Below are 14,254 nucleotides of genomic sequence, written 5' to 3' on the forward strand. Positions count from 1 at the left end.
AAATTGTACTGGAAATGCTTCAAAACAAGGAAATTGAGTATTTGCTCCATACAAGCCTTTTTGGTGTTCTTTCTCAACCCAATTTCCTAGCTCTATTTGATCTCTTTCAAATTTTCTCATTAGTAAAGTTCCATTAACCCTCCTACAAGCTTGACAACAAATCTTGTGAACCAACTGAACCTTTCAGAAAGGTTCTTTAATGTGACACTAAATTTGTCTTTAATTCCTATTGATGCCACTCGGTTAATCTCACACTGCTCTGATGTGGTTCCCTTGAGAACATTTCTCTCTCCCCAGCCTTGTGTGCATTTGCCTCAAAAATCTTGCTATTACTGTTTCTTACCAAAAGACCCTGCCATGTTTACTGCATCTAAATTCAAACGAAAGAGCCTCACCCAATCTTTATGTTTTTAAAATTAAAGACTCGTATTCATTTTATGCTGTGAAACTTTAAGAGTTATATTGTCAGGTTCTAGAGATACATTTTTATAAACAGTTCTAGATGGAAAAATTCTGTGCATAAAATATGTAAAGACAAAGCAGACTTTATCTTTAGTTTTCTGTGTTGAGTTCAAATATTTGGCACTAAATATCCCCAATTTCCAAGATTAAAATTCTGGGTCATCTATGTCATTTACCCAGGTGACAATGACTTTAGAGTAGCATAGCTGTCAATACCCCAAACCCATCATTCATAGAAGATAGTTTTCTATCTTTCAGTGACCTCTAACAAGACTAGTTTAGCACACCTTAATACCTGTGTTCTAATGATTTGATTTCAATGTCTACAAACAACTAATTTAATCATCTTTGGAATTTTTTTTCCAAAATATTAGGGAATATTACAATAGCAAATTTGAACAAGATCTCACAATTCTATTAAGTTTCACATGCCCCAAACTAAGTATTTGCAGAAGTTTTTCCATATTAATGATTGTATCACAGCCTTCCTTAGTTAATATTTTGTGAGAAAATTAGGCCTCTTACATTGCCTTGAAGGACATCTTTTATCAATGAGTTGAGTGACACCTGTCATCAGTGCTTGAGTGACACTTCCCATCAATACTTGAGTGACACCTCCCATCAATACTTGAGTGACACCTCCCCTCATTCTTTTTGCTGCTTATGCTGCTTTGTTTTCATGAAATGTTACCTAGAATTTCCCTTGAATTATTCTGCTTTATCCTCTCGAAGCTGAAGAGCTAAGATGACCCAGTTTAAACCTGCTGAAAATACTCATGGCTTTGTAGGGCTACATCTCCAGTAAAGCCATAGTTTTCTGCCTCCTGAGTTATTTTTATAAATATTTTCTGCTTTCTTGGCTATAAGTACATAAAAACAGTATTCTGGCATAAACATTTGGCAAAAGAATTAGAGTTGTTTGGCATCTGGAAAAAAGAAAAATTATTAGGCTACTATCCAAGGCAGTTATTTTGGTGAATCAATTGAAATATCAGTTCTACATACTTTTAATACCATGTGATTTCTAAAAGCACCCAATAAAGCTAGAACATGATTTGAATAATTGTTTAGTTTTTATATTTCTTAAGTATGTAACCAAGCATATGTATCAACCTTGGTTTTTGGTTCTTCATGTAGAAGCTTCAATTCTTATTTTTCCATCATCTCACCTTCAGTATGACTTTGTTCAGTAGAGTTCGATACACTGGTGACTCATGTTTTACTTATATATTTGTGAACCTTATTAAAATTATGTATTTACTTAAATGTAGAAGTACTCTGTCTACATGTACACCTACATGCCAGAAGAGGTTATCAGATCTCTTTGTCGATGGTCATGAGCCACCATGTAATTGCTGGGGATTGAATTCAGTACCTCCAGAAGATCACCCAGTGTTCTTAACTACTGAACCATCTCACCCCCACCAGCCCACATGTATATGTATATGTATATGTATATGTATATGTATATGTATATACTTATTATCATTTGTTACATATCAGAATTAAAATTCCAGGTAAAATATATTCATTAATAAGATGTATACACATGATGGCTATTAAAATCAATATGGATCTTATGTCTATATGAACCTATTTCTGTAGGAATATTTCATATATGAAGAGTGAATACCTCAAAATATCCTATCAATAATCTAACATTCTAATGCAGGAGGAACATCCATGTTCTTTCTAGAGTTTATATTCTAGCAGATACCTATATCTATAGATACCGATAGGGATAGCCAAACAACCTATCTTTCTATGTTTTAATCCATACATTTTTTTTCTTCTTAGAGCTTCAGTATAAATTTGGTAAAAGACTAATGGGCAAATGTACCTTGGAACTCTAGGGACGTAGATTAAGAATACAGTTCTTTCTTGAGGCTTTTGCTCACGATTGTTGGATCACCAGAGAGCAAAATACCCTTTTTATCTTCGTTCCCTGAAGAAATATCTTTCTTGAAATATGATTAAATGTTTTGCCCTCAGCTTTTAGAAAAATGTCTAAGTGAACAATGTGTTTTGTCTTTTGTTACTCTGTGACCCCAATTTAAGAACCTTGCAATACATTTATCCTTAAATCCTGGGCCAAGACATTAGTCTGTTTAATCTAAATTACAGTCTTCTGGTCAGACAAAGAGAACAAAAACCACCAAGAAATCCCCCTTTGTCCCTCAGCTTCCTTAAAACCTGGTTCAGTTTAGGGCTGTGTCATGTGGTTTAGATAACTTGTTATATTCATTCACCTGCTGCTTTGAATCCGTTTCTGGTACCGAATTGTGCTATAGTACAAATCATTTTATAGATCTCTTCAAAGGAAAACATCAATACACAAAATTGAGGTACATAAATAATTACTAATGTTTGTGTCTCTGTACAGTTCTGAACTGAAGAATTACCTTTTGTTTAGTTAAAAATAGCAAAGACAATTTCACACATGATATTTCTGGACAATTTAAAGAACTATGGTGATGTTATTTTAAGGATATTTTATATATAATGACAGAATTTCATGTAGGAAAGAGTTATATTTCAAGTATTTATATATAGATTATCCCCAGATATTATAAGTTAACAGAACTGTGAAATCTTAAATAATTCTATAAAGAAAATTTACTTGCACTCATATAAAAGATATAAAAGAAATATGAAGGGATTGCCAGTTGTCACTGTTAACTTTACTCTCTTCAAGGTAACACAACCGTTGCCAACCATCGTTTTCAAAAATATATGTGACATTAGCTAGGTGTGAAATAGTTTATATTACTTCTTTGTTCACTTTTGCACAGGTATATGTGCCTCTGCATGTGTGTGCACATCTGGTGTGTATAGTTATGTATGCATGTGCACATGTCTGGGTGGAGTTTGAGGTTGATGTTGATTATCTTTATGTATTTGGGGGGTCTCTTGATTAACCTGGATATGGTCTGCCAGCTCATTCTTGGAGCTGCCTGTTTCTGCCCCTCAGAGGAATTATAATGGGTTCTAATAGCCATGTGGCTCTCATGCTGCATTCTGCGGACCCTTTACTGTAGATCTCTCATTTGCCTGATGAAAGGTTTACCTAGCAATCTTCCCAGTCCCTTAGGATTTTTTAAAAGGAAAAAAAAAAGTACATTTCTTGATTGTCCCAGTAGATATGATGCAACCGTAACATTTTGCTTATTTTTAATGGTAATCCTACAAGGTGCTTATTATTGTTCTTGTCGCTGTGACCTTCAAAGATATGAATTGTTAAAAGGGAATAGTTAGAACCATCTAATGGCTAAAGCAGTGAATTTGAGGTTAAGCTTTCTCAAGATTAAACAAATTCTTAAAGAAACATAGCCAGAATTCATCTTCAAGGTTTTTGGTTCCAATGCCATTAGATATTCTTTCCTGCTTGGCTACTTAAAGGGCTTTATATTCCTGTTTGCTGGGCTCTTATGGTAGACAGTGATGTATCAATCCACAATAAAGAGGAAAAAGAGAAAGGATAAAAGGAAGAAAAGGAGGAGGTAAGAGGAGAGAGAAGATAGGGGAAAGGAGAAAGGAGAGGGGGCAGGAAAGGACACAAGAAATCAGAAGGGAAGAGAACAGTTTATGAGTTCAGAGAGGTTTCTAGACATCCCACTTTGAAGAACTTGGGCCATATATCATCATGGGCAGCAGTCTAAGAAAGACCTAGAATAAGCTAGAGGACTATTTTCTGGTTGTATTAGTTCATTTATACGAGAATATTAGATTATCTCCTTTTAAATTCATCAGTTAATGTATTTTCTAAAAACAAGTTTTATATACTTATACAACATGGTAATACAATACCTTGCAAAACCTAAACTCAAACCTGAAGCTATATATCTAGATAGATAAAGGCACAAGCTGTAAATCTTTTCGAACATAGATCTGTTTGGGAATCACATGAATACAAAGACATCTGCGCACACTCTATACATATGTAGCCTTTCTAAAGTCTTCCCATGAATTTCGGAGACAATACCAGTTACTTCCAACAATGCATGAAGGTCAAGGACACTGCAGTATCAATGGAGAAGAAAACTGGTCTTGCTAGGACAGTGGTCAATCTCTTTCTTGATAGAGTAGAACATTTAAATGTATTTGTCCCTAAGAGTTCTTTTCTGTTTCTAGTATTCTTTATTTCATACTATAAAATCCTTCATATGGATTATAAGTTTTTGATTTAACTGAAGTAATGTTGCTTCCAATAGAAGCAGCATCACAGATGCCAACTCATTTTTATGCAAAAATAAATATCATAGCTGGTGTAGTCTGATGTCTCTCCTTTGGAGTTTCAGTGACTTTTCTGGCTTCTTTCTTTGTGTCTCAGCTTACACCCATGGTTTACTACTAGGCTTATGGACAATGCATTTGTGAACATTCTCTCAAAGGACAATTTTTGTTAACGACATAACAAGAATTTGAATTCTCCTATATAAAGTCTTCTTTAGCATGTGGTATCCTTTTATATTCTTTGGCATGTGGTATCCTTTTATAGTTGCAATTAAAAGTAAACAGGCACACCTGTATGACAGAAGTTTGTGTGCATTTGTGTTTCTGTTCCAATATGGACAATATGATCATGCCTTTAAATTAAAATTGGAAAAGAAAAGGCACCATATTCTCCTCGTTCCAGGTTAGCACAGAAGGGATGCTCTGTAATGTTATTTTTCAGGCCCTAAGACCTATCTGTTATTTAGCATTGTCCAAAGTAAACTATATCCTTGCAAGCCTCACTGGCAACTGCTGGCCATACCTTTTGTTCCGCTGTCATGGTTAGACTTTGCAAACGGCCAGTCATATTCCCTAAACTCTTTTCAAAAGCTGCTACAAGGTGAGCCTGAAAGGAAAAAAAAATAGAAGAAAGATGGTTAAAATGTGTCAGAATCTCATGTGGATAAGATCAAGCCCCTTCATTTTAAAAAGTGCTTAGTTTCAGCTGTTCCACCATTTTCTGCCATGTGACCATCACAGCCATTTCCCAGGGGAGATGCCCCTTTAACACATATCTGCATTTCCCACTTCTAAACTTCGGTTTCCTAAACTCAAGCGTTTCAGTCTTTTGACATTTAATGTGAACTGGCCTTCCAAAAGGGGATGGTATTTTGCAAATAACAACACCTTCTGACTTGCACATCACGCAGTGATCTGACACCCAAAATACCGAACAAATTTCCCAGCTGCCAAGTTTTCAGAAAGAAAGAGCCCAAAAGGAGGTCACTGAAATCGTCCGTGGACAAGTGCTCCTCATTTTTTATCTTCCATGATGACCTTTGAAGATATTGTTAGCTCTTCTATTGTTCGGATGTTCTCCTTCAAGTGTCAGACATCTGCTGACAGCTAGAACACTATCTTTTCTCTTTTGCTACTTACAAAGAACTGCCTGGGAAAGAGTTGTCTTCACTCTAAAATCTCTGTAATAAAAGAATGTTTCCAGCCACCCACAACTTTCGATGTCCTTCAATTTAAGGAATAAGAGCTGGCCAGCAGAAATGCATATGGTCAAATTCAACATTAATCTTTGATGGATTGAGGGATTTTATTTTAAATTTTAGAGAAGTACATATATTGTAATATATAACCATCACACTTATGATTTGGAATGGTTGATGGTACAGCTGTAAACTAGGTCATTTCCTACTGTGTTCAACAGCATGGCGTACAAATTCTCAGTATGAAGAGGTGTCTCATTCATTCCTGTGACTTCAGGGACAACTGCAGGCATACTATCTCATACTAATATAATTTGTTCTACCCCTAAAGGGATCTAAAGATTGAGTATTTTCTAATCTTCACATGTAACCAACAAGATCTGGATAGAACCTGATCAATTCTTGTCAAACTTTTTGACAAAAGTCTGATCTTTTGTTTGTTTGTTTGTTTGTTTGTTTGTTTCGCAGAAGGCAAAGTTGCTCTAGAGGGGGCTGAAAGGGTGAGGTGCCTCCTATCAAATGGGTAATGAAAATCTCCTAAAGAATCAGGGTTCTGATGCTTATTAGCACGGGCACCTTCACTCCTGAGGCTCATCAACGAGCTGCTCTTCACTAACACTACAGTATGGGAAAGCAGTGATAGGGAACACTGGCAAACATCAACCCTCGGTGGATGCTCTTTTTGTCTTCATCCGGTACTGGGGTCTTTCCTTAGATTGCTTCTATGCTGGCTGGTTTCTTGATACATTTTACATCCAAGTTTGTATTCCTAAGCACTATGTTTTAATCTGACCAATTTTAAAGAACCCAAGTATTATCATATAGCTTTCACGACTTTTTCTTTTTAATATTACATTAGAAAATAACCCTTTTTCTTTGTGAATTCACAGTTTATTTGCCCATGATGGCCCTTTGTATTGATTACAATTTTGTCTTTTCAAAGCTGTGACGAAAGGATGGACCATCTAGTGATTGCCATATGCAGGGATCCATCCCATAATCAGCTTCCAAACGCTGACACCATTGCATACACTAGCAAGATTTTGCTGAAAGGACCCAGATATAGCTGTCTCTTGTGAGACTATGCCGGGGCCTAGCAAACACAGAAGTGGATGATCACAGTCAGCTATTGGATGGATCACACAGCCCCCAATGGAGGAGCTAGAGAAATTAGCCAAGGAGCTAAAGGGAACTGCAACCCTATAGGTGGAACAACAATATGAACTAACCAGTACCCCGGAGCTCTTGACTCTAGCTGCATATGTATCAAAAGATGGCCTAGTCGGCCATCACTGCAAAGAGAGGCCCATTGGACTTGCAAACTTTATATGCCCCAGTACAGGGGAACACCAGGGCCAAAAAGGGGGAGTGGGTGGGTAGGGGATTAGGGGGGGTGGGTATGGGGGACTTTTGGGATAGCATTGAAAATGTAAACGAGGAAATACCTAATAAAAAATAAATTAAAAAAAATAATCCCACAAGGAGGTCCATAAAACAAGGTGTCAAATCCTAAAACTAGGCTTGTCCCATGTCCCACATAGGGAACACATTTGGAAGAAAAGACTTCTATTTGATTTAGAAAATAATTCTGAACACTGTGATATTTTACTTCTTAAAAAGTAGAGAAAGCAAATGTTTAATTATTGGGCTGTGGGGCCTTTAATGGATACATTTAAAGAAAATGATTTTATAATTATTATATATTAGGTCAATTTAATAGGAATTTAAAATATGAAATGTTATAAAGAATAGATCATGTGCATAAAATATATTGATTATATCGTGTAGCACTAAGAAATGATAAAATATTTAACATTAAAATATTGTGTTGGCTAGTCTACATCAACTTGACATAAGCCAGAGTCTTCTGAAAGGAGGGAAACTCAAGTAAGAAGATGCCTGTGTAAGATCTGGCAGACAACAGGTCTGTAGTACATTTTCTTAATTGGTGATTGAAGAGGAAGGCCCAAGTCCCTGAGCTGGTGGTCCAGGGTTCTATAAAAAAGCAGGTTGAGCAAGCCATGAGGAGCAATCCAGTAAGCAGCACCCCTCCATGGCCTCTGCATCAACTACTGCCTCAGGTTCCTGCTTGTTTGACTTCCTGTCCTAACTGCCTTCAATGGTGAACAGCAATATGAATATGTGAGCCAATTAAACCCTTTCCTCCCCAACTTGCTTTTTGGTGTTTCACTGAAGCAACCCTACCTAAGATAAATATAAATGTCTAATCTCTATAAATTTGCTTTTTTTTCTTACTATTTTTTCATTAAAGGCCTAATAATTGGCTGTTAAATATCATTTTGATTCATGTTATTTCCAGTGGAAAATATAAAGTTAACATTGTATTAAAAAACTATCATTTTATATTTACATCTTCTTGGTTTAGTTTATGAGATTAACTTTGTAAACTCAAAAGCAATGACTGTTAAATTTCTCACTAAATACAAAGAATGAGAGGAACAAAGTGGTAAAGGGGAACTTTCTTTTTTATCAATGATCATTTTTTTATTACCCTGTATGTGAAACTTTGTAACTTTTAGGAAAAAAAATAGAATTTTCACGGTGATGGCAGAGGTTATAGGATTGTAACTGTTTTTAGCAGTTGCATATTTTCCAAAATAGAGTACAATGTATTAATATGAGATTAGTACAGAGTCTTGTGAGAGGAAGCCTGGCCAGGCACTAAAACCGAGATGCTTAACTGATGGTTAGGAAGAGATGCTTTTTATAACGGGCATGGAATTATACTGTATAATGCGATTCACACAAAGAAAATGACTGTGATTTTAACAGCAAGATAAAATGCTATTATATATAAAGACTACATTGCACATATTGCCATAAAATGAAATAACGGTTCGTTATATATAGATCTAAATGTATATAATGCATTATGCATTTAAGGATTGCATTTGAGAAGTATAGTTGAAGTAAGTTCTAGTCTTAATCATATACAAAGCATTGTAGTTCTCTGCTACTGTACAGAATCTCTAAACGGTGTTTGCTACAGTTACTAGGTGCAGATAGTACAAGGAAATTGAGAAAAAAGCAGAGGAAACAGCTGGATGATACATGAAAATACATTGTAAAGAGCAAATGAATGGAGCACAATCTCAAAAAATATTGGAGCTAAGAAACGTTTAGTTAAAAATATTTATTTCCCGAAGACAAAATGACCTTTTGTTTCATTACACACTCCCTTGGGAGTGCCTTTGAAAAATGTCAGCCACAGTGGGTTTTGTTTCACGTTTCAGAATTTTCTGAGGGCCGAGACTTGTCATGCCCAAGAAGGAAATAGAGAGAAAGAGGAAGCATCCATCCTATTTGGCATGAATATGTGGGAGAGAGTTCCCGAGGAATCTGGCTTATACATGCGACCCTGTGCATCATCTCAGAGCTGGCAGGGACCTTGCTTTGCTTTCTTCTATTTGCTGGAGGGATAATGACTCAGAGGAGACCAAGAGAGAGCATTTGCCATAGGGACCTTGCTCTCTTCTGAGCTGCTCTAGCAGAATAAGCTTTCTTTACAGTCCCTTGTGGCTCAGTGCAACTGTTTTCAGAGCAAGCCTGTAAGGAGTGAAGGCCTATTGTGTGACTGCTGCACAGGCTGGAACTTTATTCTGCTCATCAAATGAGAAGAGTGCCCACTGGGATACCTTCCTGATTTATCACTCTGCTCCATCGAACAGTCACAGAACAAGTTGAAAAAGATTTATTAATGTCAAGTCCCAGCATGGAACACACAAATCACAAAAATGAAGTTAATCAAGCGATGTCATTAGGATCTAACATGGGTGGTCATAGATTCAGAGGAAGTGAATGTTTCTTAATGATTCTTAATTGAAAAATGCTCATCAAAACCTGTGTCTGGGAAGGATGCAGACTACACATTCATATAACAAACCTCCCTGTGGATTTCTCCATATTAAACCAAACACAAAGTTTACTTACTATCTGAATAAGTTAATAAGTAACTAGTAACATAGCTTGGAGTTCAGGTCATAGGCTATATGACTTTTAATTAAAAGATCTGTCTTTATTTACAGATAGAAATTGAAAAAACAAAACAAAACAACAATAACAAAGCTAAACCAAACGAAAAAAACCTCTAGGACTGGATGTAGCTCAGGCCATAAGATGTTTGCCTGGCGTATCCATCCGGAGTACCACAAAAGCAGACAGAGATACAGCAATGAACCGTGATCACCACAGGTGGATGAACTGGTTACTGAGACTTCCTCACTGAAGATAAATGCAATCCAGTGTGCCTGTGGCTTTTATACTGATCCTTGTCCTCTGCGAACAAGTTCAGAAACTAAGCAGTTCTGTAGCCCTACAGCTAGAGCACAAAATTTACAATTGTCTCAAAACTATCTCTTTAATAGTTAAAGTTAGAGAATCACAGTGGATTAAAAAAAAACGTTATTTTCTAGCAAGAAAAATAGGGATGTATTCTAATTGTTAGGCATCTCCTAACAAGCTTTAAGAACAGTAATAGTCTATCTCACATCAATATCATTTCCCTCGAGTTAAAACGAAATGTTAACTCAGACACAGAGCTAAAAATCAATTCACTGTGAGTGAAGTGACTTATTTCCTGTGGATTCATATCACAAGGTCATACACTATGGTCCTGCACCTGTTCAGTTTTGATATGCCATGTTTTGTCTAGGAGGGAAAAAAATCTCCTTGGAGGAGCAAAGATGCAACAGTGGTAAGAGATGGAGAAGTCCAAAGCCACCCAGCAGGAGTGAGCTAAGAAGATAGAGGGCATATGGCAGCGTCGCAGGGGTTTTGACACCTGCTGCAGTGCCTCTCACATATTGCTCCTTAGGACTGGGCACATTGCCACATGCTCTCCTGTGTCATCGCTGCGCTATGCCAAATCCTCCTGAGAGTGGGGAAAGACATTCAATAGAAAAAGGTTAATGTAATTGGTAGTCTTTGTTGTTTCTGTTTTCACAAATGTAAGTTGCTTTTGTGCCAGCAAATGTGAATTCTTCTAAGCTGCTCGAAGAAGGCAGCCAACGTATTTTGAGAGAGCTGCCTTTAATGTACAATGGAGCCAAACCATCATTTTTTAGATTCGAGTTATTTGATTTTAGACTATATTATAGGCTCCATGAATTGCTGAAAGAGACAGGGCATGAGAATATTATGTCTTCCAAAGTCAAATATCGACAGCCCTTATTAAAGTTTGGCTTAGGAAAATTTCCTGCATGTGAAATGGAGAAAGTAAGAAGAGAGGTAACATTTGTAATCCTTATTTTAGTTTGTAATTTTCTAATATAGGCACTGTCTGTTGTTGTTTGTTTTGCTTTGTTTTACCATGCTGTCACTCATCCATTTGGATTTGTAGTCTATTAGTGAGTGGGAAGAAAGTTTCACCTTCATATGAATTCTCCTTTCCAGTACCTTACATCGCATAACTATGGACGCTTCAACTTTGTTGATAAGACCATTCCCTCTAATGAGGCAAAACTTTGTTCGGATGTCTTTAAACAATAAAAGGCAACTTACATTTGCTGACAGCTGAGACGTGAGGGTAGCAACTTTCTCCTGGGAGGCAACCAGTTCTCTCCGTAGCTTATGGATTTGCTGTGCAATTAAAAAGTCCAATATACTCAATGAGCCATTAAAGCGAAGGCTTTATTACAAGAAACTAAGTATAGCAAACACAGATGACTCACTAACAACTCCTTAAAGAGAGGTGGATGCCAGCTATATCATGGCTCACAAGTGCTACTTATGGAGAGAGGACTGAATTTCTAAAACTTCCATGTTGGGAAATAAAACCTGCTCATCAAACTATATAATTGGTTCACCTTGTAAGTCCTGTAGGACTCATGAAATGGTTCACTACCTCTGTGGATTCTGTCCCTTCTAAAACATTACTGTGATAAAAACTCAAGCATAAAATAACATTTTAAAATTCATAAACAACATCTACACACTTTTCTTGATTTTTTAATGCAATTGATTCACCTTGCAATTTTTCTGAAAATCTCAGATGCATAACACATGCATTTTAGTTTTCTATATTTTGTAAGACTTTTCAAAAGTATAGTATATGTTATAATATACAAAACCTTGATTTAAATACTCAATGAGTCAATATTTGAAAAATTTTTTCTTCTTGAGACAGGGTATTATCATGTAACCCAGGTTGTGCTCAAATATGTGATTATCTTGCCTCAGGTTCTAGAGTGCAGGAATTATAAGCAGGTATCACCATGCACAGTAAGAAATAATTTTATGGGATGGGACTTTAATGGAGAATAGATAATTCCTAGGTAATGTTTCCTAGCATGACCTATATTCACTGACTTAGCTCTCAGCAGAAATGTTTTGTAAGTATCCAAACTATAAAATAAGGGAGAATATAGGACACTTCACTAAAAGAGAAACACAACAAAACAAAGGTGAAGTGGTTTTCTTAATATGGAATTTCACTTTAATATCACAGATAAGTTAATATCATATCATATTTAGCATTTCAGTCCATCACATCTCATGTTACCAGGAATCACAAACAGTGATTAATATGGTAAACATTACAAGCATATGAAATTACTTCTGCAAGTATATTCCTGGTCTGAAGAGAATCTAGTCCTGTAGATGCCAAATATTCTACATTGATGCTTCCCTTAAAAACAGGTCTCTTATTCTTGGAGCTGGACAATTTGAATGCTTTCTGAGGGTGAAAAGACATTTTGGACAAGGGCCATTAAATGTATTTTCCCCTCCTATACAATACATTTTGTTTTAAGAAACAGTGATCAATATCAAGAGAAGTGAAAAAAAGGGGGTGATGTATATCTTGATGCAGAAATGGTGAAGGTTTATACAATTTCTCTGCATATGGCCACAAGAGAAAAGCAATCATCAATATCATCCAGCTACAAATCTTGTGATCTATAACAGTGACGGGCCTGTAAGACAGACTAATCCAATAGTGGCACAGATGCTATAGGAATAACCAACCACTTCTTAAAATTAGATCATAGAATCACCACTCCATCAGATGGAAGCCAGACCGGACACTGTTAAAATGGCCAAGAACCTGTGACTATCATGGGCCTAGGGCCATAATAATCATAACAATAAAACAGCCCCTAATGGCTATATTCATGTATTAGTCCCCTACTCAATCCTCATAAGAGAAGATTCCTGTTGTAGATGGGAATTAGCACAGAAACCCACAACAGGATAATCAGCTGAGTGTGAGAGACTTTTGAGCACTTGGTCCTAAATAGTTGTTTTCATCAAAATTCTCTTAAGTTTCAGTGATTGGAGGAGAAGAGGAGGCAGAAAGATTATGAGATCCAGAGGTGATATATGACTCCAAGACCCAGCAGGACTGACACACTTGTGAACTCAGAGCTATTGGAGCAGCATGCACAGGGTCTGCACAGGTTCAATCCAGACACTGGGACAGGGAGGTCAACATGGGCTCCTATCCCTACACAGTTTCAGTAAGTAACGATTTCATTGCTATTTCTATTTTTAAAATGGAAATACTCCTCAATCCCAGTTAACATCTGGACTAATTTCATATATTGATACTGGGGTCACTTAATCCCTGAAGACAAAACATCTTTTTATCTTTTAGACCAAAACAAACTGAAAGAACAGTTTTCTCAACTTATAGCTTTATTATAGAATTATTTTTCCTGTAACTTATAACCCAGAAAATCACAAATCAATTTACCGTACTCATTTCAAATCTCATGACCTCCTGTGAGCATAAACAGCAAAAGGAGGATTGGAGGAGGATTAGAGATGGGTGAATTCTCTGTAGCTTGTGGGCTAGCTGCTCTGGCATAAACACCAACCATAAGAAACCCTATCTCGAAGTGACTTACATGTGTCCTGTAACACATGTACCTGTACTCACAAACACATATGCAAACATTTTTTCCTTTTAAGATGAAGACTAGGCTTCTAAATATTAAGCTTCCTTGAACTGACAGTTTTCTTTGCTGGGAGTCAAACCTAGGGTCTTTGTACACTCAGTAAATCTATTGTGGCTGAGTCACACCCCCAGCTGCTCAATAGTGGATTCTAAGTAACCCCTCTACTGCTGAGCTTTCCCCCACCCCCAGGTCTTGAACTGATGATTCTGACTGTTACACATAATTCCTATTCCTGAAGAGCCCATGTGTTTTTGGGCATCTGTAGTCTAGAGTCTGAGATGAACCTTGTTCAGCTGTTTAATCTTTCCTCCTACCTTGCTGTGATCTAAAATCACCTAGAAGACACACCTCTGGGCATGTGTTTAGATGAGGAAGAATCTGTTCTTTATGTGGATGGCACCATTCCATGGGCTATAGGCCCAAACTAAATACAGAAGAGAAATT

The 14,254-nt window shown here is 36.7% G+C and overlaps 1 protein-coding gene across 8 annotated transcripts in view; it reads right to left on the bottom strand.

The window, feature by feature from the left end:
• The window catches only part of Nav3 (neuron navigator 3), a 751,750-nt gene that overhangs the window by 49,019 nt on the left and 688,477 nt on the right, over positions 1-14,254 (bottom strand). For all 8 annotated transcript variants that reach the window (XM_029482745.2, XM_029482744.2, XM_029482742.2 and 5 more), the window contains 2 exons: positions 11,415-11,492; positions 5,219-5,302 (listed from right to left, as the gene is read on the bottom strand). In XM_029482745.2, coding sequence (XP_029338605.1) covers positions 5,219-5,302; positions 11,415-11,492 — 162 coding nt within the window. The remainder of the gene's footprint in view (positions 1-5,218; positions 5,303-11,414; positions 11,493-14,254) is intronic.

The sequence above is a fragment of the Mus caroli genome, unplaced genomic scaffold, assembly GCF_978045245.1.
Source record: "Mus caroli unplaced genomic scaffold, Mus_caroli_1 scaffold_9, whole genome shotgun sequence".
Classification (NCBI taxonomy): Eukaryota; Metazoa; Chordata; class Mammalia; order Rodentia; family Muridae; genus Mus; species Mus caroli.